The sequence below is a fragment of the Pleurodeles waltl genome, chromosome 8 (assembly GCF_031143425.1).
Source record: "Pleurodeles waltl isolate 20211129_DDA chromosome 8, aPleWal1.hap1.20221129, whole genome shotgun sequence".
Taxonomy (NCBI): domain Eukaryota; kingdom Metazoa; phylum Chordata; class Amphibia; order Caudata; family Salamandridae; genus Pleurodeles; species Pleurodeles waltl.
The window spans coordinates 654,973,671-654,999,376 of NC_090447.1; the positions used below are offsets into that span (position 1 = coordinate 654,973,671).

Genomic DNA, 25,706 nt, shown 5'->3' on the forward strand with positions numbered 1-25,706 from the left:
AAACCTATTTGAAGTCCTTGGGCTGCTAAAACCAGTATGAACTGGTTTACTCACATGAAAGGATACCTGGAAAGGGTTTCAGGTATCAAGGAATCTCACAGAACAACTACAACAGAGAAATAACTTGTGATGTAGTACTGCAGAATGACTTCCACTGAGAAATAAATTATACCTGTTTAGTTTGACACTCCATGATATATTCAGGGGCATGTCATGTCAAAGTAATCCAAAATCATACAATAAAGTATTATTTTTGTGGTTTAACAAAATATTTATTTGAAACTGTTAACCAGTTTACAATGTATATTTCATTTAAAATTATTTGCTATCGAAATAGCAGATACATGAAGGCTTATTTCAGTGATTCAAATTTGTTCAGTGAATGTATTTGAAGTTGACATTATTAGGGTAACCAGTTATATCGAATGAAATGTCAAATGTCCATCAGCAGTTACAATTGCTGGTAAAAGAATTTCTAAGCATCGCAATCATTTTCTTGCATATGCAAACTTTGGTTCATTCTTTCTTCGCCTCTACACTGTAGAGATCAGCACGCTTTTGAAAGTGTATGGGAATTTGCTGGCGCACATCTGTCAGATACTGCAAATCTGTAAAAAAAATAACAATAAAGAAATAGGAACACAAAACACACAGTCAACTTAACCCAGCATTTAGCTTCCAATACTTTTTTCTGTTTTGGCTTGTACAATATGCTAGCTCCTGCAGTCCAGCCTTTGTACTAGACTAGCCTTGGAATGGAATTATTTAAAACTTTTTAATGTCTACAAAATATGTTAAAACCCTACATAACATCAACCTGGAGTCAAAATTGAGTTTTTCAATGTACATTTTAAAAGTAATAGACTGCAGATTACCAGACGACAACTGTTATCAGATATTCCAAACCAATTTTAAAATGTAGAACAATACGAACAAATTAATTATTAACATCCTAGGAAAACTCTGATCCTGAGAATGTGTAATAGCCAATGTTTGAGGCACCTGAGTAGCCAAGTAGCCACATTTGTAAGGTTCTTCGGCAGAAGAATCAACAGTCATGGAAAGGAATACAGTAACATATTATTAAACAAATCATCATTCAGTTGTCTATTCAGCTTTCCACCCTATCAAACATAAAACAGTGAACATCATGTAAATATACCCAACACATTACTGCAATGTTCCTTTAAAAAGCAATATAAAAAGTCTATGCATCTGTTGCCATTGTAGTTTTGATAAAATCTCAAAGGTTTAGTGTCCTTTATTAAAGTGCAGGTGCATATATCTTGTACAAAATATATCTTAGATCGAATTGCAACATTCACGTTAAACAGAATCCTACATACTTGGAGAGTATAACAACATTTCCTAACACAGAAAGGAAGCAAATTTTAAATCAATCGGGCCCATTCACTGTACTTTCAGATTACATCAAAAGGGAGATTCAAGCAATCGCCTGGAATGTAATTGCATACCAATGAAGTGCCTGATCCTATGAACATAATTATGGTGTCAATAAAGTGTCGCCATAAAAGAATACAATATTCTCACTAGCTCAGCATCCATTGACTACTGATGCAGTAATCAACCCAGCATCACCCAAGTCACACACAAGCTCAATCCAACCTGCCATTAAAAGGAGCAAAACGAAAGCACAAAGAAATATACTCCTTAATAAGTAAGGCACACAACAGGAATGTTGCTTGCACTAATGTTATAAAGAAGATGGTGATAACCTTTCTCATTTACCGGGTTTGTAGCTTAAGGGTTCTCAAAAATTGATTTTCATAGTAAATCAAAGACTAGCCTTTAGTGGTACAGGGAACCAAAACATGATTGACAAAATCAGAAGGTCTCACATTTTGTGTCTACTGCAGGACCTAAAAGTACATTGCCTGGAAAAGCAATAGATCATTAAACATGTAGAAGCTACACAGTCTTTTTAACACTGTATTCCGTTAAGTAGATGTAGACTGCCTTAATGCACGATGTGGAACCTCTAGGGTCAACTGATTAAATGACACTTAATTAAAAGGGTTTCCAGTGAGAGGGGAAAAGGCAAGGGGCTGTAAGGAGGAGCGGTAAAGGTAGTAGATGTTCAGTAAACTGACATGTTGAACTTACTTAAGTTTTCTTGAAACATTCAATATGAACTGACTGAAACATACAGTCACCAAACAATAGTAAGCGGTATGTACAATTTGAAGAGACAACCACTACTTAACAGCACAGATACTGGGTATGAAACAAAAAGACAGCAAACATGAACACAACAAACATGAAAGCAGGTTTAGGCTACCACATGCAATACACGGAGGCACAGGTACTATATATACAAACCACCCTCACCTTGGTGCAAATTGCCACCTACCTAATGCACTTCTTGTGTAAGACTAACAGCACATCAGCAAATGACATAGTGCAGTAGCATATGGCTGCTCTATGAATGCATAACACTTTACCCGATATGCAGTGCATGTTGAGGAACAACAAGAATACAGTACATACCAAAGGAAAGCTCTGTGTGGTATCTTCAAATAACATGTACATTATTGCATTGCATTGCATGTGGTCTTCACTGTTTATGTAGGTATAGAATGTCCGAGTGTGCGGCAACTTTGTGCGTAGCTATAGCATTCTGCCCTGAATACAGCTGAGTCTGCGTGGGATTTTCTTCATCTAGATCGGTCTGACAGGGTGGAGCAGGCACATGCAGTGAGACAATTGCTGAATATTAGTCCCACAGAGCAGCGCTGCATACATCGTTATGATGGAAGTTGTTAATTAAATGTTCTATTGTATCTACAAGCGGGAAGTGGTGCACCAGTTATTTGCCAAAAAGAAAAAAATAATCACCTTTGCAAGTTCAAATGTTTACAATTTGAGTCTTTCAGAAGTTTATTATTTGAGGCTTACCTTTATGTATTTTGAAACTTCGCTGACCTTGAATGCTCATATGCTGCTGGAGATCAATAACGCTGAATTATAGTATCTGCCTGACGATTGGTCTTTTCTTTCCTGCTTCACTACTGGTCCATGAGAACTTTCAAGGATTTTGAGTGGTTAAAATTGCTTGGTGCTTTCTATACTGGTTAGTTTAGAGGAATAATCCTTACTCATTGGTCACATTTGTCCAAAGTAATTCTTCTGGGAGAAAAGGATCAACTTTAGGAATTTTTATTTCACAAACTTTGGTTTTAATGTTGCACACTAAATTAACTTTTGCCTACACAGGAAAAGCTCTCTGGCACAAGTTTTGTGTGTCGCTGATTGTGGACAGAACAATTTATAGTATTGGACACAATTTGTAACTGCTAGCTCGGTTAGCCTTAAGTCTTTATCATTATTGTCATGGAGAATACCATAGCACATTCCTTCTTCCTAACAAGCCATGGGTTGCCATCTATAAAACTGCAGAAGTAGAAAAAAGTATTTGAAAGATATGCCAGAGTTTGTGGGACATCTCTGAGGTGCAAAAAGAAAAACAGCCTTTCTTCTTAATTGTCTAGGTTCAGAAGGACAAGAGGTGTTTGGTCATCTTCTGGAAATTTCCAATACCGGAGGTTTAGATATGAGACATGTATAAAAAGACTTGATTATCATTATCTACCAAAAGTAAGAACTACTGTGGAAAGGTATCATTTTGGGAGATGGGTTCAAAATAAAGGGAAGTCTGTTGAAAATTATATAATTGGTCTTACGAGGCTTTCCGCTTTTTATAAGTTTGCAGCTTTGCTAGAGGTTAGAATCTGTGATCATTTTATGATGGGATGCAACATCGAAAAAGTGAGAGAGGAGATGTGGCTGAGGGAAGATCCAACACTAGAAGATGTTTTAATGGTAGGAAAGAAAATTGAGCACTCTAACAAATGAGTAGTGCTTAAAAAGATAGCGATAAAGAGCAGAATATACATGCTGTCAGATATGAGATTAAAAAGAATGAAATTAGAAAGACAATAGAAATGATAGAAAACATGATACTATCAGAAAATGTTATAGGTGTGACAAAACTGGTTATTTTGCTAATGATAAAATATATCCTGCTCTTAAGGACACATGTATGTCCTGCAAGAACTAATCTTTTGTAGTTCTGTGCAAGATGAGAAAACTAAAAGGGTCAAAGAGGTAGATGTTGAAGGTGATAACAAGCGTGGCAATGTTGACACTGAGTGTGGACAGATAGTGTTGCAGGTTGGAGATAAGGTAAAGACCAGCCCTGTTGATATTATATTTGTAGAACGAGAAAGTAGCAAGGTTCTCCTTGACTCTAGTGTGAAAATCACATCCAACAAACTGTTTCAAGATGAAATTAAAAGGAAGGTGAAGTTACTTAAGCCTCACATCAATCCATGTGCGTATGATTGTGAACCCATTACATTACATGGATAATTCCTTGGTCTCACAAGTACATGCTTTGTTTTGTGTTGGGGAAGATATATGTAGCTAAGAAGGGTGACAGCATTATCAGTTGGTTTCATCATGGTGTCCTAGGAGTTATGTTAGACCCAAATAGCAATCCATTGATTGTTTTTAAAGAAAATCAGGTGGTAAATAAAGTAGAGATCCATTCAAATATTGGATTTCTATAGGAGCTGAAAAAAGATTTCCACAAAGTTTTCAAAGACAATCTAGGGCGTCATACATTTGGTCCTAGGTGCCACAACTCTTTGTAGTAAGGCCAGGAATGTTCCCACAGTCATAAGAGAAGAGATTTGTAAAAGCTAATGGCCTTATTGAGGAGATTGAAGGAACTGAATGGTTGGCACCAGTGGTTGTAGCCAGGAAGTCTAATGGTAGTCTAGGATTATGTGTTGACTTAAAACATCTCAATAAGAATCTGATTGCTGACAATATCCTCTTCCCAACATCTGACTTGCTGATGCTTCTTGGTGGGGAGAAAGTGTTCAGCAAAATATACCTCACTTCTGCCTACCATAAGACAGAACTGGAAGAGACTTCTAAATATTTGACTGCTTTTATAATGCCTTTTGGCACATTCATATGTGTCAGGTTACCTTTTGGGATGGTGTCATGGCATCTGTTTTTCAGCGGTCAATGAGTTTGGCAGAGATGTTGAGGAACAAAGTGCCCATGTTAGAGATGCTCTAGGAAGATGTCATTTTAACCTGACCATCAAACTTGAGCAATGCAAGTTTGGATCAACTGCCATAGTCTATTTGGGACACACAATCACAGGTGATGGAGTTGTGCCTAAGGTAGATTTGGTCAATACTATTTGGCAGATGGTTTTGCCCGCTTTACAAGACGAGTTCATAAAATTCTTAGGCGTGGCAGCAAGTTCATACAAAATTTTGCTGAACTGAGTGAGAACGAGAGGTGTGTTAAAAAAAAGGAGTTCATTTTGTGTAGGATGATGCGTGTGGGACAGGAGTTTCTAGAATTGAAGTACAAGCTCAGTCAAGCGCCTAGGTTAAAAAAACTTTGATCCTAAAAAAAGAGCTATTACAACAGCAGATGCCCATCTTAAAGGATTGGGAGCTGTTCTTCAGTAAGGTGGCCGTGAGGGACAAAACACCATTATGGTTATGTTTATTGCATGGTTTAAATGCTGCCAAAAAGAGATGTTATATTATAGAAAGGGAGGCACTTGCTGTGTACTGGGCCGTAAAAATTTCTGTGGGGGTGGGGTCTGTGACATGAGAACTGACCCCAAACCACAGTGTAAGATTTGGAAATGATGCATTGTCGGGGACAATAACTAAATGGGTTGTATCACTGCAAGAGTATAATTTTGAAGTAAAATTTAGAAATGTAGAAAATAAGGTGATGGAAACTCTCTCCAGGCTAATATCGAAAGAAGTCTGATCAAAATGAAAGTGTTGAATCTGATGGAACGGCATTTGTACGTGAAGTGGAGAATAAAATGATTTCTGAAGAGAGATGGTGTGAAGATTTGAAGGGTGATCTTGTACTAAATGAAGTGATGGAGTTGATCTGTGCTTGATGGAAGGATAAAATACAAGGCAGTGATGAGTGTAAAGATTTTTGGTGGGTAAAAGACGGGTTGGCTACTAATAATGGTGCGGTGTTGTGAGGAACAAGATTAATTCCTCCAACAAAACTTAGGGAAGAGTTGCTAAATCTGGCCCATAGTAGCCGTGAGTGTATATCTAAAAATAAGGAAGAGTTAAGTTTCCTCTTATGGGTGGCAAGGTATGGATCTGCAAACCAAGAGAATGGTGAGAGACTGTGCACAGTGTGCAGTTAGTGAGAAAAAGATCAAGCCCATGGTTATCAGAGTCGTACAATAGGTCCATGGAAAGAGACTGCTCTTGACATTTTGGGACCAATTCACGGGGATGGTCAAAAGGCATGCCTAAAAAATGTTTTCAAGATGCCCAGATGTGTGCTTCACGAGGGGACTAGAAACTAAGCATGTGACAAAATGATTGAATTAACGCATAGTAAGGTAGGATCTTTCAGAAACCTTACTCACTGATAATGGGGTTTAACTAGTTTCCAAAGCAATGGAAGAATTTCTTGAGGAACACGGAATAAAGCACAAGAAATGTGCTCTCTACTATCCTGAAACAAATGGGATGATGGAGAGGTTCAATCGGTTCTTAAAGAAACCATAACTCTGGCCATGAGCAATTCCATGAACTGGAGGGATGAACTAGAGAGATGTATGGTTCAGGCAGATCACCAGTACAGCAATGGGCAGTTGCTTTGCCCCAAGTTTTGAAGGTATTTTGATGGGGTGGAGGGAGCAGCAACTTATCTGGACAGAAGAGAATGTAATATGGACTAGGCACATAACATTCTGGACCCTATACATTGATGATCTTTTCGTTATATGGATGGTCTGAAGACCATGTTACATGATTTCCTGGAACATATCTTGCATAATGATTTGAATTTCACATTTACACACAAGATACACAGTAGTGAGATGGATTTTCTGGATGTGCATGTGGAGATTAAGGATGATAAAGTGTATACTTCCCTTTTTCGTAAAAAGGCAGCAGACAATTATTTATTGCATGCAGACAGTCATCATCCTATTAAGATGAAACAGAGTATTCTGTATGGGGACTCCTTATAGGAAGACATAACTGCAGCAGTACAGAAGCCTATGAGAAGGAAGAGAGAACTATGCTAGGAAGAGTCAGAGCGAGAGGCTATCCCTGGCATGTTTTGATGGCTACCAAGGAGAGAGTGAGCACTTTTACAAGACAGGATCTTTGTCCAGAAAGACAAGGTTCCCAGTGGTGAACAGGAGGTATGGTTGATCACCACTTTGAATGCTGAATCAGTTAAAATAATAATAAAAAAAAACCATTGGCATCTGGTTAGATCTGATCCGGTCATTGGGTGAAATGTTTCACCATATCCATTGGTTACCTACCGTAAATCCAGGTCTGTGAAAGATATGTTGGTTCGGAGTAATTTTAGCATTGGAACCAGGGAGGAAGGGTGGCTATCAGAACAAAAGAGCTTTTATAAATGTGGACGATGCAAAGCATGCAGAGGCAGCAAGAATGTAAAACATTTTTTGCTGCCTAATGGAAAATGTGGGAGAATTGACCAATTTATTAGGTGCAATACTGATTTTTGTGTTTATGTTCTCACTTGCCCGTGTGGCCTGATGTATGTAGGGAGTACAATCTTTCCTGTGAAAAAGCGGATCCTTGAACATTTGAGGGCAATTAAGAACTATGATTTACCCAGTAGCTAGACATTGGGAAGAAATGCATTCTCAAAATCCTGATAGACTCTCATTTTTTGGTATTGCTAGGGTGCTGTTGACAACAACAAGAGGTGGCGATAGGGAGAGGAGATTATGGATTATCAAATCAGAATATATTGTCCGTCTTTATAGTAAGGCCCGATGGGTCTCACTGTGGATGAGGAACTGTTTGTTCAATTGGGTTGAGCCTTGTTTGTTTGAGATTCCCCCTTGTTCCCATTTATGTATATTTTTGAGATGATTGTGGGAAAGTAGCCTCTTTCTAGCATGGTTATCCCCATTTTTCGCCTGTTTGTAAATGTGTTTTTACTGTCTCACTGTGATCCTGCTAGCCAGGATCCCAGTGCTCATACTTTGTGGCCTATGTGTGTTGTCAGTATGCTTGACTGTGTCACTGGAGTTCTGCTAACCAGAAATCCAGTGCTTATGCTCTTCTCTGGTTACCAAATTTGTCACTATAGTTGAGTGACTCCATATACCAATTCTGATTGGCACACTGGATCCCCCCTATAAGTCCCTAGTATATGGTACCTAGGTACCCAGGGCTTTGGGGTTCCAAGAGATCCTTATGGGCTGCAGCATTTTTTTTGCCACCCATAAGGAGCTCATCCAAACACTCCTTCAGGACTGCCACTGCAGCCTGAGTGAAATAGTGCACACACTATTTCACAGCCATTGTCACTGCACCAGGTAACTTATAAGTCATCTATATGTCTAACCTTCAGTTACTGAAGGCTAGGTGGAAAGGTACTGTGTGTGAGGGCACCCTTACACTAGCAAAGGTGCCCCCACGTTGTCCAGGGCCAACTCCCTGGACTTTCTGTGTGTGGGAACACCATTATAAGCGTGCACTACATATATGTCAATACATATACGTAGCTTCACAATGGTAACTCCGAATATGGCCATGTGAGGTGTCTAAGATTGTGACATTGAACCCTCAATACACATTTGGTATTGGGGGCCAATTCCATGCACCCTGGGGGCTCCACCATGGACCCCAGTACTGCCAAACCAGCTCTCTGAGGTCACCACAGCAGCCCCAGCTGCTGCCACCTCACAGACAGGTTTCTGCCCCTCAATAAGCAGCTCAATCCCAGGAAGGCAGAACAACGCATTTCCTTTAGGAGAAGGGAGTTACACCCTTTCTCATTGGAAATAGGTGTTACAGGTATGGGAGGGGTATCCTCAAGAGCCTCTGGAAATGCTTTGAAGGGCAAAAACGGTGCTCTCTTTGCATAACCCAGTCTACAACGGTTCAGGGATCCCTAGTCCCTGCTCTGGCGCGAAACTGGACAAAGGAAAGGGGTGGGACCACTCCCCTGTCGATCACTACCTTAAGGGTGGTACCCAGAACTTCGCAAGAGTGTCCCTGGCATTAGCCATCTTGGATTCCAAGGTGTGGGGACCATCTGGGAGCATCTAAGTGGCCTGTGCCAGCAGGGAACGTCAGAGACCCCTCCTTATAGGTGCATACCTGGGTAGGTAGCCAATCCCCCTCTCAGGGATATTTAGGGCCTCTACTCTGGGTGTTTCCTCAGATTCAGTTTGCAAAATTCCACCAGGACTCCTCTGCATCCTCTGCTTCGGCTTCGGACCGTCAGATCAACCACAGACTGCTCCAGGAACAGCTGTAACTGCAACAAACTATCCAGGAAGGCTACTGTGACCTTCAACTTCAGCTCTGGCCAGCAACTGCAACAGTTTCCAAGTTGTGGACGCTCTGAGGACTGCCTGTCTTTACCCTGCACCAGAAGAACCAAAGGAATCTCCTGTGGAGTGACTGAGCCACTTCCCTGCTTCAGCAAGCACCTCTCTGCAATGACAACCGGTACTCCTCTCCTGTGGACGAGCATGATCCCTGGAACATAGGTGGTGCACCAAAGTGATCCTGACTGTCCAAAGGTCCAGCTGTCCAAATTTGGTGGAGGTAAGATCTTGCCTTCCAGTGCCAGACAGTACCCCTGGGCATAGCATCCTCTGCAGCTCCTTGGGCTTCTGTGCACTTCTTCCACAAGTTCTTAGTGCATAGCACAGCCCAGGTCCCCAGAAATCTATCCTGTGACGCACTGCTCTCCGAGTTGTCCTCCAGCGGCGTGGGATCCTTCAGTGTAGTGCTGCGACAACCGCACTCTGCAACTCCTTTGTCCCCGTGTCCTGGGACTCCCAAGGGTGCTGCCTGGTCTTCTGAGGGCATTCTGAAGTGCTGAGAGCCCCCTCTGTCTCCTCAATCTGAGTTGAGACCCTCAGGTCCCTCCTGGGTCTGGGCAGCTCCTCTTTGACACAAAACACGTTCTTGCGTGAACCAAGCCTTGTTGGTGGAATCCAGCAACGCAAACAGCCTGCATCCAACAACTCGACGTGGGACATCTCTTGCACCAAGCAGGAACCCGCAGCTATCTCCTTTGGTGCATTTCTGTACTTTTCTTCCACCCAGAGAATCCACTTTTGCACCTTCTTGCAAGTGGGCAGGGGCTCCTGTTTTTCCTTGACTCTTCATCGACTTCTGGACTTGGTCTCCTCTCTCCACAGGTCTTCAGGTCCAGGAATACATTGTTGGCTGCTTGCAGTCTTGCTTGGTTCTTGCATAATCCTTCACCATGACTTGAAATGTTCTTAGGAAACTTGCTGTACTGTTTTCCTGGGCTCTGGGGTGGGGTACTTTACTTACCTTTGGTGTTTTCTTACACTCCCAGCGCCCCTCTACACACTACACTTGCCTAGTGGGGGATTCTAACTTTCGCATTCCATTATTTTAGTATATTGTTTGTGTTGCCCCAAGGCCCATTGCAATCTATTGTGTTTTTCACTATTTGCACTATTCTGTGACTGTTTACTTACCTAATTTTGATTTCTAGTGTATATAGTGTGTATAATACTTACCTCCAGTAGAAGTATTGCCTCTAAGATATTTTTAGCCTTGTGTCACTAAAATAAAGTACCTTTATTTTTGGTAACACTGAGTATGGTCTTTTATTGTGGATAAGTACTGTGCGACTATAGTGGTATTGCAAGAGCTTTGCATGCCCCCTAGTTCAGCCTTGGCTGCTCTGCTACAGCTACCCGTAGATAGCCTAAGCTGCTAGACACTGCCTACACTTCACTAATAAGGGATAACTGGACCTGGTATAAGTTGTAAGACCCTTAGGTACCCAATCCAAATCCAAACCATGCCAGCCTCCTACAATGATGTATTAGTTTATGTTGCTGTTAGAATATGCTCAATGTGCATTTATATTTAGATGTGCATATTTGTTTGAGATTACAGTATAAGATAAAATATTTAATCTTTATTCTTAAAGATATTCTGTTTTTGCTGCTTTAAAAATTATTTTGGCCACTTGGCCCGATCATGTATCTGAATTTGTACCAGAGAAAACGTTATGTATTATAAAATAATTTTGGAGATTTATTATTATCTCTAACTATATATTGTAGATTTTATTTAGATTTATTTTAACAATTTATATTTTTCAAATGACGTTTTTCAATGAAGTTTGCACAGGGAATCTTTCTTCTAAGAGTGGTAGCTGGATCAGAGTATTTTCACTGTGTCTATGTGTGGGTGTATTATGTTGTTTTTAAATGTGCTAGTGCACACTGTATGACAGGGGCCGTGAGGAAGACCTTTGTAAGATCGAAACGAGTTGCCGTTAAAGACTGCATTTTTCATCAAACTCTGGAGTGCGGTCTTTAGGTGCCCGTGACAAGCTTTATTTTGTTCAAATTTACGGCTACCGGTGCCTATATATATATATATATATATATATATATATATATATATATATATATATAGATATACACACACACACACACACACACACACATATATATATATGGAAAATTTCACTTACCCAGTGTACATCTGTTCATGGCATGAGACGCTGCAGATTCACATGCTGTGCATTATCCTGCAATCTAGTGTTGGGCTCGGAGTGTTACAAGTTGTTTTTATTCGAAGAAGTCTTTTCGAGTCACGAGACCGAGGGACTCCTCCCTTTCGGCTCCATTGCGCATGGGCGTCGACTCCATCTTAGATTGTTTTCCCTGCAGAGGGTGAGGTAGGAGTTGTGAATATACTAAATGTGCCCATGCAATGAAGTATGTATGTACATAATGTGTATTAAAATAGTATTTATTTACAAATTTACAATTTTTCATCCAACTTATAACGGCTACAGGCTCCCGGGGAGGTGGGAGGGCGCATGTGAATCTGCAGCGTCTCATGCCACGAACAGATGTACACTGGGTAAGTGACATTTTCCGTTCAATGGCATGTGTAGCTGCAGATACACATGCTGTGCATAGACTAATAAGCAGTAATCTCCCCCAAAAAGCGGTGGCTTAGCCTGTAGGAGTTGAAGTTGTCTGAAATAATGTTCTTAATACAGCCTGTCCTACTGTGGCTTGTTATGTTGTTAACACATCTACACAGTAATGTTTTGTGAATGTATGAGGCGTAGACCATGTGGCTGCCTTACAAATTTCTGTCATAGGTATAATTCCTAGAAAAGCCACTGTGGCGCCTTTTTTCCTAGTGGAATGCGCTCTTGGTGTAACAGGTAGATCTCTTTTTGCTTTAATATAGCAAGTTTGACTACATTTCACTATCCATCTGGCAATGCCTTGCTTGGATATAGGATTACCTGCATGAAGTTTCTGGAAGGCTACAAACAATTGTTTTGTTTTACGAAACTGTTTTGTTCTGTCAATGTAATACATTAGTGCTCTCTTAATGTCTAATGTATGTAAGGCTCTTTCGGCTACTGAGTCTGGTTGCGGAAAGAAGACTGGGAGTTCCACTGTTTGGTTTAGGTTGAACGGCGATATGACTTTTGGTAATTATTTGGGATTTGTACTGAGAACCACTTTATGGGAAGCGCGTTTTCAGAAGGAGGCAGGAGGCGGACCATAGGGCAGGAGCCCTTTAACTTTGGATCGGTTTTCAGAAGAAGGCAGGAGGCGGACCATAGGGCAGGAGCCCTTTAACTTTGGATTGCGCTCCCGCTGTCGCGGGAAGCGCGTTTTCAGAAGGAGGCGGACCATAGGGCAGGAGCCCTTTAACTTTGGATCGCGCTCCCGCTGTCGCGGGACACGCGCGGCGGCGCCCGGGCAAAGGGCGGGCCCATCCTTCGCCCGTCAGCGCCCGGAAGAGGCTGGGCTGGGCCACCCCCCTGAGAACTCACTTGGGACTTCTGGATCAGGCTCATCAGACTCTCAAGAGGTACTGCATTTCTTTCTCCTGTGATTGCTCTTTCGTAACCCCCCTTATTTGGGTTTCACGGCTCAGGAGGCCCTAAGTAACTGACATCTAAGCAAGATCCGCTAAGAGAGCAGTTCCATTTATCTAATTACTATTTTCACACTGCCACTACTTCCCTGTATTTTACTCATATCGGCTTAGATTGGTGTTTTTATTACCTGCAAGACGATGGGTAAAAGAAAGACCACCACACGTGGGGCCGATGGAGCACACGCTATGCCCGTCCCATCATCAATAACCAGCTACTTATCTTCAGTTATTGGGGCCATTGAAACTTAAATTTTCCAAGTGGAAGAAAGAATTGGGGTGGCAAATAATTTGACCCAAAGAACCTCTTTAGAACCTACGACCTATATACAGTCCGCTGTCTCTCCAATTGTTCCCCGTGAGTTTATCTTGCCTCTGCCCGAAGATGACGTTAATGCTTCGCATTCTTTACAGCCGTTTAACATAGCTAACAACGAACACTTAGCTGACACTCCCCCTCCCCCCAAAAAAAGGAAAGCTGGAGGATCCCGTAAGTGTAATAAGCTACTCAAACACCCAATGAAGGTTAAGGAACGTTTTTCCACACCAACGGATATCCCGGCCAACCCTCTTCCAAAGGAAATCTCAACATTGGGCGATCTAGGCTCAGACTGCAGGATTTTAAGAGATATTCATTCGACCAACTTAGACTCAATCCTCAAACCTTTTTTTTCGGCTTTAGAGGAGAAGCTAACATTACTCATTGATTCCAAATTCGAGCAGTTACAAGAAACTATTTTAAAATATCTGCCTCAGCAGCCCACTCTAAAATCTAGTTCAAACTCCCCTCCCGCTACTCCGAAATTGGTGTCTGATCTCATTGCTTCTCAGCAGGCTAACCGTCTAACGAACTGCAACCAACTCCCGTCCCATCGCATACCTACCCGCAATCCCCATTATGACTTATTAACCGATTCCCGGTCTACTCTGGCTGGTGGTGCGATTGATTTACCGAGGCCTGAAACTGCTTCTAAACCTAGATCTTTTACTAGCACAAAGGAGGTTCTACAGCTTCCTCCGGATAGCTTGCCATATGTCTTAGTTTTAGCAAATGTTCCACCTCTTGATTGCGCTCAGAAGGAAGATACTCATGCGCTAATAAGGAAATGTGCACATTGGATGAGCCAAAAACTTAGACATCAAGATGATTTAAATAATAGAATAATTATGGCTAGAAGGGTGAAGTGGTTAGGCTGGTCTAAAAAAGCATATGAAGGCGATTGCATAGTGATTAATTTAGCAAATTCTCATTGTGTTAATCATTTGTTGGCGTCTCTACCATCGAGTCCAAAAGGGGAAGGTGGAATTAAAGTCTATCCATTAAGCTTTTTCTACAGGCCGCCCACTTTACCACTTCCTCCTATGAGGGCTTCTCATGGTAAAAATATTCTAACAAAGGAACCCCATTTTTGACCCTGGGGCTACTCAAAATCACTCTTCCCTTGACGCAATTGATTGACAATCGGAGGGTTTGGGGCTCCCAAATGAATATTTACAGGAACCAGAGCTGATGGGAGTGCACACACTTTTGCAATCACCCATAGGGCCTGATGAGTTAGTTAGCTTTCCACATCTTACAACAGATATGGCCACAATCGAGGAGTCTGGGAAAAAGCCCCAGCAAAGTAACGCATTGTTATCCTTAATTAGTTGGAATATTGCTGGGTTGCGTTCTAAAGTTGAAAATTTGGAATGGCTGGAATTTATATCCACATTTGACATCATTTGTTTTCAAGAAACTTGGCTTACGGCACCCTTCCATTTAGACGGCTACTACTCCGTATCTCAGCCAGCTATTCCATCTAGAGCAGGCAGAGCAAGTGGCGTCCTTCTGGTACTAGTGTCATTATTACTCCCAAAAATTGAGGTTTCATTGATTTGGTCTTCTGCTTTTTTTTTGGTAGTTTTATTATCAATATCCGGACGAAAAGATATTTTACTCTTAAACTTTTATAATAACATTCCAAGTGCTGCTCTGTCAGGAAGTCTCGAAGAGCTTACAGACCAATTAGACTCAGCCGGGAAACTTCAGGATAGGGAATTTGACACGATCTGGGTTGGAGATTTTAATGTTCAGTTATGCAAGTATGAATTACCTCATTTATGTGGCACCGCTATAGAAGGCAGAGAGTCACTCACTCATTTTATTCACTCTAATTTAGGAAATGCCTTGAACACTCTCATTTATAAATTTGATCTTGCCTTTGCAAGGGATATGACAAGTATCAACGGTAGCATTATTGATTATTGATTTTATTCTGATTAACTCCTCACTTTCACGTTCAATAGCGGATTTTAAAATTAATTCTCACTGTGCTAGTGATCATAACCCTTTGAGCATAAAACTATCCTTTAAAACTAGAGTAACCTTACCTAGGATTGCATATAAAGGGAAAGAGGTGTTCAAAAGAAATTCTGGCCCTCGCATAAGGTGGGAGAGAGTAAACTCTAACACTTTCCATACGAACCTTATCACTCAAAACAAGGCTGACATAAACACTTGCTTGTCCCTGCAACCCACTCCATTCCACCTTATAAATGCCTTTGAATCTTTAAGCTGTGCTATTTCTCAGGCATTGTTGTGTGCCCAACATCCCAAAGGTGCAAAACCTCAACGGTGGTTCAACTCTGCCTGTACGGCTGCCCATAGAGATCTAAAGTTAGCGATCAAAACCATTCCATGTAATCGGGATTTAATTAAACAGGCCAGGGGCAGATATAAATCAGTCCTAGAAGAGAGAAAGAATGAAATACGCACTAGCGCTTGGGAAGACCTTATGGCAGCGACAGAACTACGGGATCCCTCTCAATTTTGGAAGGTGGTTAATCACCCATATTTTTCAGGAAAGGAAAACAGGGAAGATGACTGTTTGATACCAGAGGGGGTTTGGGTAGACCATTTTTCATCTGTATTTCAATCTGAAAATAATCCCAATGACGGAGGGGAGGGATGTGGCCCCCCACGTTTGGCTACTCCAATTCCAGCTAAGAGCGCCATTTTACTTGAGGCACATGAGATCAGTGCAGCAATAACTAAAATGAAACTAAGGAAAGCTCCTGGCCCTGATGGGATACCAGTGGATCTATTTAAATCTCTACCTGATCTGTGGGTTCCATTAATCACAAACGTTCTGAACAGTGCTATTCAAAGCGCTATTCCCTCCTCATGGTTAATGGCAATTATCGTTCCGATTTTCAAAAAGGGTAACAGGCTTGACCCCTTCTGCTATAGACCCATTTCTTTAATAGACTCCACGGCAAAGATACTGGGGAGTGTCATCCTGACCCGGCTGGAGGATTGGGTTGTAAGGTCAAACATTTTATTGCCAATTCAATATGGGTTTAGGCCTGGATTAGGCACAGTGGACCAGGCCCTAAATTTACATCTTATCCTCAGTAAATATGTAATTGCCAAAAGGGAACCTATCCATTTAGCATTCATAGATCTGTCTAGTGCATTTGATATGGTGAACAGAGCAACATTGTGGGACATAATGGATACAATGGGGATTGAGCAAGATTTGCTAATTTTTATCAAACGCTTATACTCTGACCTCCATATTCTAATTCAGTTTGGTCAACACGGTGAAAGGTCCCATCCCCTTGTTTCCACTCGAGGTGTTAGACAGGGCTGTACACTGGCACCTTTCCTGTTTTTACTGTACATAAATGGCTTGCATAATTGTTTGGTCCAAAATGGTAAGGATTTCCCAAGGATGAGTTTTAGACAATTGCCAATTTTCTTATATGCCGATGATGCTGTTTTAATTGCCCGCACGGCCAATGGTCTACAGACTCTCTTGGATCTTTTTTTAACACACACATGAGAGCTGGATTTGAAAGTCAATTTAAAAAAATCACATGTTATGACCTGCGGTCCTAAAAATACTCGTACCAGATGTTTTAGAATGGGGGGGGAATACCCTGACAAAGGTAAAAGACTTTTGCTATCTAGGTCTGTATTTAAGCTCCACTCTGTCTTGGAAATCCCATTTGAATTTTAAGCTTCAACAACTGGCAAGAAATGTGGAGGCAATCTTTCGCTTTGCCCGCAGATTAGGGCATAGACCGGTCCATCAGATCCTCACGCTCTACAACTCTAAATGTGTTTTGGCGGCAATCTATGGGGGTGGCCTGTGTGGATATACCAGTCCAAACACTTTGCAGCTTGCAGAGAATAAATTCCTTCATCGGTTACTTATGGTACCTAAGAACATAGCGAACATTTTATGCCATGAGGAACTAGGAATCCGCTATATTACAGATCTGATAGATATTGCCCCACTTTTGCTATGGATAAAAGTATGGTCAAATCCGGCGGCTACTTTAACACATGATTGTGTAAAAGATTGTTTCTCATTATCAAACTGTAACAAAATTCCATGGCTAAATTTTGTTCACAATGGCTTCCGAAACTTGGATTTGGAGTTTATGTATTTTAAACCAGAGCTCCTGCCAGCTAATGCGAAAGAAATTGTTAAACTTCGACATAAAGAGTATGTCATGAATCTTAGATACCAAATGGCAGAGAAATTGAGCTCTTTTAATTCATATATACAAATTCTATCATCAGACTTGTTAGAACCTTATTTTGTTTGGTTCCCGACCCCTTCTTTATATTCTTTACTTGTATCTTTTAGATTTAATTTGATCCATTTTAGAGTGGCGTTCCCGATAAAATGTGTGTGGGAAAAAAACACTACCCCCATGCCCTTGTGATAACTTTTCAAAACAAAGCACTTGCCACTTTATTTTATTTTGTAAACTTTATTCAGTTCCCAGGAAATCCTTTTTATTACCCATTTTGCGCAATTTGCACACTTCTTCCTACAAAGGATTGATTGGCATCCAAAGCCTCTCATCCAAACAAATCTGCATTTCTATTCTTAGTTTTATTAAATCCGCTATCACTATTAGAAATCGATATGAATTGGTAATGTGACTATTTATTAAGAGAAATTAGGCATTGTCCTATTACTATATTGACTTATTGTTATATACGTTTTTATAAGTATTTATTTCTTACTGTTTTAGTAAGCTTGGGTGGTAAGCTTAGATTTAATAGACTTATTTTTAATGAATGTCATAAGTACTGTATTTTATGATGATCTTTATGTATGCATGTTTACTTTTATGGCTAATCGCCGAATAAAGTTATTTTGACTGACTGACTGACACTTTATGTTTATGTATTTGTATAAAGGGTTCTTGTATAGTAAATGCTTGTTTCTCACTTACTCTTCTAAGTGATATGATAGCTATTAGAAAGGCTACCTTCCAAGTTAAGTATTGCATTTCACAAGAGTGCATGGGTTCAAATGGTGGTCCCATGAGTCTTGTTAATTCAATATTAAGGTTCCACGAAGGTACTGTTGGTGTTCTCGGGGTATGATTATTTTGAATCCTTCCATAAATGCTTTGATGACTGGGATTCTAAAAAGCGATGTTGAATGTGTAATCTGCAGATATTGCTGTGAGATGTATTTTAATAGAAGAGAATGCTAGTTTAGACTTTTGTAGGTGTAATAAGTAACTTACAATGTCCTTTGCGGAAGCATGTAGTGGTTGAATTTGATTATTGTGACAGTAGTAAACAAATCTTTTCCATTTGTTTGCATAACAATGTCTTGTAGTAGGCTTTCTTGCTTGTTTAATGACCTCCATACATTCTTGTGTAAGGTCTAAGTGTCCAAATTCTAAGATTTCAGGAGCCAGATTGCTAGATTGAGCGATGCTGGATTCGGGTGTCTGATCTGCTGTTTGTGTTGTGTTGTGTTAGCAGGTCTGGCCTGTTCGGTAGCTTGATGTGAGGTACTACTGATAAATCTAGCAGTGTTGTGTACAACGGTTGGTGAGCCCAGGTTGGTGCTATAAGTATTAGTTTGTTTTGACTTAGTTTGTTTACCAGATAAGGAATGAGTGGGAGAGGGGGGAAAAGCGTAAGCAAATATCCCTGACCAACTGATCCATAACGCATTGCCCTTGGACTGAAGGCGTGGGTGTCTGGATGCTAAGTTTTGGCATTTTGTGTTTTAGCATGTTGTGAAAAGGTCTATGTCTTATGTTCCCCATATTTGAAAGTACTGTTAAAGTAGCTGTGGGTGAATTTCCCATTCGTGTATTTGTTGCTGCGTCCTGCTTAGTAGGTCTGCTAGATGGTTGTGTATCCCTGGGATGTATTCCGCTAGCAAGTAAATCTGGGTGTGAATTGCCCATTTCCATATTGTTTGGGCTAGAAGGAACAATTAGGGTGAATGTGTCCCCCCCCCCGTTTCTTCAGATAATACATTGTTGTCATATTGTCTGTTTTTATTAAGACTGTTTTGTACCTGATGTGAGGTTGAAAAGCTTTTAGACCCAGAAACATAGAAATTCTAAATGGTTTATGTGATAAGTTAATTGCGTTGAGTTCCATTCCCTTGTATGGTTAGGTTGTTGAGATGAGCTCCCCAACCTGCCATTGACGCACCTGTTGTTATTATGGTCTGAGGCTCAGGGGCCTGAAATAACCGCCCTTTTATTAAGTTGTTGTGATTCCACCATTGCAGAGAGTTGTAAGTTTGGCAGTCTAACAACACTAGACTAGATGGGATTTTGAAAAACCTGTATCATTTGTGGATTTGGGTGGGCTAATGCTTTTTGAGTATTGAGAATCGCACCTAGGTAAGGTTAAACCTGTGCTGGTTGAAGATGAGATTTTTGATAACTGATTGTGAATCCTAATGTTTGTAGGGTATCTATTGTGCATTGAGTGTGTATTTGGCAGTGTATAATATTTCTTGATTTTATTAGCCAATCGTCTAGATAAGGAAAGACATGTAAGTGTTGTCTTCTGAGGTGAGCTGCTACTACAGCTAGACATTTTATGAAAACCCTTGGAGCTGTTGTTATGCCGAAGGGAAGTACCTTGAATTGGTAGTGTTTGCCCACTATTACAAATCTTAGGTATTTGTGATGAGCTGGATGTATGGGAATATGGAAGTAAGCATCTTTGAGATCTAAGGCACTCATGTAATCTTGTTTTTGTAGTAGGGGAATTACGTCCTGTAGCGTGACCATGTGAAAATGATCTGACAGGATGTATAGCTTTAGAGGTCTGAGATCTAGAATGGGTCTGAGAGTACCATCCTTTTTTGGTATCAGGGAATATAGTGAATAGACTCCTGTTCCCTGTTGTGATATTGGAACCATTTCTATTGCTCCTTTTAGTAATAGATATTATACCACTTGTTTTAGCATAAAGTTATGTTCTGGAGAGAGCCTGTGAGAGGCGAGGGGGAATGTTTGGTGTAGTATAAATGAGTTCTAGGCAGTAACCATTGCGGATAATTGAAAGTACCCACTGTTCTGTGGTGATGTTTTGCCAGTGACAGTGGAATTGTTGCAGTCTTCCTCCCACAGTAGACATGTGGGATTGTGGCAGTGGTGACACTCTTTGAGGTATTACATTTTCCTCTGGCTATAAAGTGTTGGCCTCTGTAAGAGCCTCCTAATGATCCTCTTGGATATTATTCCTGTGTTTGTTTAGGATGTGAGGTGGAAGCCTCTGTAGTTTGGGGTTTGAATCCTCCCCTAAACTGCTGTTTACGAAAGGAACCCCGATAAGGTGTGGTATAAGGGGCTCCCATGGCTTTAGCAGTGTCAGAATCCTTTCTGAGTTTTTCGATAGTTTTATCAACTTCAGGTCTGAAAAGATGTTCCTTATCGAAAGGCATGTTAAGCACTGCCTGCTGTTTTTCGGGTTTAAAACCGGAGGATCTTAGCCATGCACATCTATGAATTGTTATGCTAGTGTTGCTACTTCTAGCTGCAGCATCAGCTGCGTCGAGGGCAGATCTAATTTGATTATTTGTGATCGCTTGTCCCTCTTCAACAATTTGTTGTACTCTTTTCTGATGCTCTTTGGGTAAATATTGCAAGAACTCTTGCATTTCATCCCAGTGTGCCCTGTCATACCTTGAGAACAGGGCTTGGGAATTGGCAATACACCGTTGGTTAAGCTGCTTGTGTAGCTTCCCTTTTACCGGCAGCAGCAAACTTTCTACTTTCTTTGTCAGGGGGAGGAGTATCCCCTGAAGACTCGGTATTGGCCCTTTTTCTTGCCCCACTAAGTACAACAGAGTCTGGTGGTACCTGTTGGGGGATGTAGAATGGGTCGGTTGGCGCAGGCTTATACTTTTTATCTATTATTGGGGTTAAAACCCTAGCCTTGACTGGTTCCTTAAATATGTCTTCAGCATGTCTAAGCATACCAGGCAGCATTGGTAAACACTGGTGGCGTGAGTGAGTAGAGGATAATGTGTTAAAATGAAAATCCTCCTCTAATGGTTCAGCATGCATTTGAAACCCATGGTATGCAGCTGAAATACCTGAGTGTAAACCGTACTATCCTCTCATGGCAAAGGTTTGGAAGGATAGAGATCTGGGTCATTTAACGGTATAGGATCTGGGTCATACAAGTCCCAGGGGTCCAATGTATCTCCCTGTGAGTAGGTGTGGGGGTGTGTTGGTGAAGGCAGTGGTTGTGGGGTAGTAGGTGGTGGAGAGAAAGAAAGCTGTGGCGAATGTGGTGGAGAGAGCTGTAGAGGTGATGGTTTCTCCTTTCTTTTAAATATTTTTGCTGGTGGTGGAGCAGTGTCAAGAATCTCTTAAAACGCCAGCTTCCTTTTGGTCTGTGGAGGAGGTGAAGCAATAATTTTCCCTGCCGCCTTATGGATATGTATCCTTCTTTGTCTACTATCCATAACCTTCAAAATTGGCTGGATATCAGAGTCCTCAGAATGATATTCAGATGGTTTTATGCCTTTAGAGGATTGTTCAGTAGTTGTCTTTGATATAAGCTTTAGATGGCTCAAAAGTCCTGTCTGTGTACAAGAATTTTTTCGGCTACAAAATGATACCTAATTTTTTCAGTCCTGAAGATACCGTCTGAGATTTCGGCTCCGAAGCCGGACGTTGAATTTTCACCTCCGAAGAGAGTGGATGTCGGCTTGGCTTGGAGGTGGAGCTTTTAATGTGTTTGCTCGATTCTGGCACCGAAACAGGCGTGGCCTGTTGATGGGGAGACTAGGCCTTTTTTGGTGCCGAACCCAAAGGTTGGTCGCCAACAAGTTTCTTTCGGGTGGAACCATGGCTTTCTGGGAGTGGTGCACCCAAGGCCTTAGTAGATTTCTTGGTAGTGGGCGTAGGGGCAAGTGTACTCACATGCTGAGCCGCAGTGATCGGTTGGCTGTCCTCATCTAAATCTGCTTCAGAGTCCTGAATTGAAACAGCCGTCTATGCCTGCTCTTCCTCTAAGGTGTCAGAGGACTCTGCATAGTTCAATGCCATTTCGAGTCTTCTTGCTCTCCGGTCACGCATTGTCTTTTTCGACCGAAATGACCGACAGGCTTCACAATCACCAGTGTTAGGGAATTTCGCGTGGCATCCAGGACAGAATAGGAATGGAGTCCGATCCATCAGGCTATAATATGGTAGGCCTGAACAGGCCCAAGTAGGGAGCAAGCGCCCGAAAGTACGCTTTCTTGTTCCCGACAGTACTATCGGATCATTTGCAGATGGAAACGCGATCTAAGCAATACCGAAGGTAGAATAAAGTTAATATAAAGTTTCCGAATCGAATGTCTTGGAGCGAGAGGAAACACGTCCGAATCCGACAGCGGAAAGAAAACAATCTAACAAAGGAGTTGATGCCCTTGCGCACTATCACCGAGAGGAGGAGTCACTCGATCCTGTGACTCAAGAAAATACTTCTTTGAAGAAAAACAACTTGTAACACTCCGAAGCCAACACTAGATGGCAGACTATGCACAGCATGTGTATCCTGATTATGGTAATTCCCTTTTCCTCAGTTCACCAGAATATGTTGTAAAGAAACCCCAGGTTGTGCAGAATGGGGCCGGCAGGCTTCTTACTAACTTACCAAGACATCAATCTCCCAAGCCAGCCCTCGCTGCACTTCACTGGCTACCGATAAAACAACGGATTCACTTTAAAGCTCTATGCATGACCCACAGGGCACTGCATAATAAAGGTCCTCTCTTTCTCAGACAAAGCATTTTCTTTCATATCCCCACCAGAACATTAAGATCTTTCACCTCCCGGCTAGTACACATAGCGCGGTTTAAGAGGTCTCGGTGGGGAGGTAATTCTTTCTCTGTCAAAGCAGCATGTCTCTGGAATGCCCTCCCTCCAGAGCACCGGCAAGAACCTTCAGAACGTTTGTTCCAGAAAAAATTAAAAACTGTCCTCTTTCTGAGCTAAGTCCTCTGGTAGCTTAGATTTCCGCCTCAGTAGCGGTCACACTCCTTCAAGCGCTGGGAGGCCCTAGGGTAGCCATGCGCTCTACAAATCTTTAAAACTAAACATATCTTTAAAACTATCTGCAGCTACACATGCCATCGGAGATCTATATATATATATAAATATATATATATATATGGAAAATGTCACTTAACCAGTGTACATCTGTTCGTGGCATGTTCCGCTGCAGATTCACATGCTTTGCATAGTTCTGCCATCTAGTGTTGGGCTAGGAGTGTTACAAGTTGCTTTTCTTCAAAGAAGTGTTTGAGTCACGGGATCGAGTGACTCCTTCTCTTTGGCTCCATTGCGCATGGGCATCGACTCAATGTTAGATTGTTTTCCCGCAGAGGGTAAGGCAGGAGTCATAGAGTATAAAGAAAATAGATGTCCATGCAAATGGAATAAAGATATATATATATATATATATATATATTTACACACACATGTACAAATGAATGTTTTAACTTAAACAGCTACAGGCTCCCGGGGAGGAGGGAGGGCGCATGTGAATCTGCAGAGGAACATGCCACGAACAGATGTACAATGGTTAAGTGACATTTTCCGTTCAATGGCACGTGTAGCTACAGATACTCATGCTAAGTATGCATAGATTACAAAGTAGTTTTGCCTCCCATAAGCGGTGGTCAGCCTGTAGGAGTTGAAGTTGTTTGAAATAGTGTTCTTAGTACAGCCTGTCCTACTGTGGCCTGTTGTGTTGCTAACACAGCTACACAGAAATGCTTGGTAAATGTATGGGGTGTTGACCAAGTGGCTGCTTTACAGATTTCTGTCATTGGTATAAAGCCATTGTTGCCCCTTATTTCCTGGTGGAATTTGCTTTTGGTGGTACTAATAGCTGCCTTTTAGCTAACATGTTTGGATGCGTTTTACTATCCATCTAGCTATTCCTTGCTTTGAGCTAGGGTCACCAGTATGTGGTTTCTGGAATGCCACAAATAACTGTTTGGGTTTCCTAAATTATATAGGCCCTCATTACAACATTAGCGGGCGGCAACCGCCGCCCGCCAAGTTGTAACCGCCGTGCGGCCACACTCCCGCGGTGCCCATTATGACATTCCCGCTGGGCCAGCGGGCGGAAACAGAGTTTCTACCCGCCGGCCCAGCGGGGATGTGGGCCGCAACATGGGAGTTTCCATTTGTTCGCATAACACTGCCTGGTAGTGGGTTTTCTTGCTTGTTTAATTACTTCCATACATTCTGTTGGAAGATGTAGATTTCCAAACTCTAAGACTTCAGGAGCCAAATCGCTAGATTGAGTATTTTGGGATCTGGATGCCTGGTAGTTGCTGGTTTTGCGTTAACAGATCTGTTCTGTTGGGGAGTTTGATGTGTGGTACTACAGGCAGATCTTACAGTGTCGTGTACCAGGGTTGACGTGCCCACGTTAGTGCCATAAGTATGCGTTTGAGTTTGTTTTGATGCAGTTTGTTGACTAGAAATGGAATGAGTGGGAGAGGGGGGAAAAGCGTAAGCAAATATCCCTGACCAGTTGATCCATAGAGCATTGCCCTTGGATAGAGGGTGTGGGAGCCTGGATGTCAAGTTTCTGTATTTTGCGTTTTCGCTGATGGCGAATAGGTCTATGTCTGGCGTTCCCCACTGATGAAAGTATGTTTGAAGCAACTGGGGATGAATTTTCCACTCACATGTTTGTTGATGATCTCGGCTGAGAACATCTGCCAATTGGTTGTGTATCCCTGGAATGTATTGTGCTATCAGGTGAATTTTGTTGTATATTGCCCAATGCCAAATCTTTCATGCTAGAAGGGACAGTTGCGATGAGTGGGTCCCTCCTTGTTTGTTTAGGTAATACATTGTAGTCATGTTGTCTGTTTTGATAAGAATGTGTTTGTGAATGAGAAGAGACTAAACATGGGAGCTGGCTCCAAATGGAGCCGGCGGTGTTGCGGCTATCCAACGGGTGCAGTTGCACCCGTCGCTCTTTTCACTGTCTGTCAGGGGGCCCCGCGACTCGCCGTACCGCCAGCCTTTTCCTGGCGGTTCAAACCACCAGGAAAAGGCTGGTGGTAGGGGGACTCGTAATCCCCTGGGCAGTGCTGCAAGCAGCGCTGCCCTGGCGGATTACTACCGCCGGGGCCATTGTGGTGGGAAACCGCCGGCCCCGGCGGTGCGACCGCGGCGCATCTGCCACGGTCGTAATGACCGTGGAAGCACCGCCAGCCTGTTGGTGGTGTTTCTGTCATTTCAGCCCTGGCGGTCCTGTACCACCAAGGTTGAAATGACCCCCATAGTTCTATCAATGCAATACATTATAGCTCTTTTAATGTCCAATGTATGTAGCGCTCTTTCTGCTACAGAGTCTGGCTGTGGGAAGAAGACTCGGAGTTCCACTGTTTGATTGATATCAAATGGTGATAT

The 25,706-nt window shown here is 41.9% G+C and overlaps 1 protein-coding gene across 2 annotated transcripts in view; it reads right to left on the reverse strand.

The window, feature by feature from the left end:
* Positions 1 to 237: 237 nt before the first annotated feature.
* Positions 238 to 25,706, reverse strand: part of NIT2 (nitrilase family member 2) — a 367,129-nt gene continuing 341,660 nt past the window's right edge. Inside the window, exon 9 of one of the 2 annotated variants that reach the window (XM_069204751.1) lies at positions 238 to 608. In XM_069204751.1, coding sequence (XP_069060852.1) covers positions 517 to 608 — 92 coding nt within the window. In that variant the 3' untranslated portion in view covers positions 238 to 516. The remainder of the gene's footprint in view (positions 609 to 25,706) is intronic. The other variant, XM_069204749.1, reaches the window with a different exon arrangement.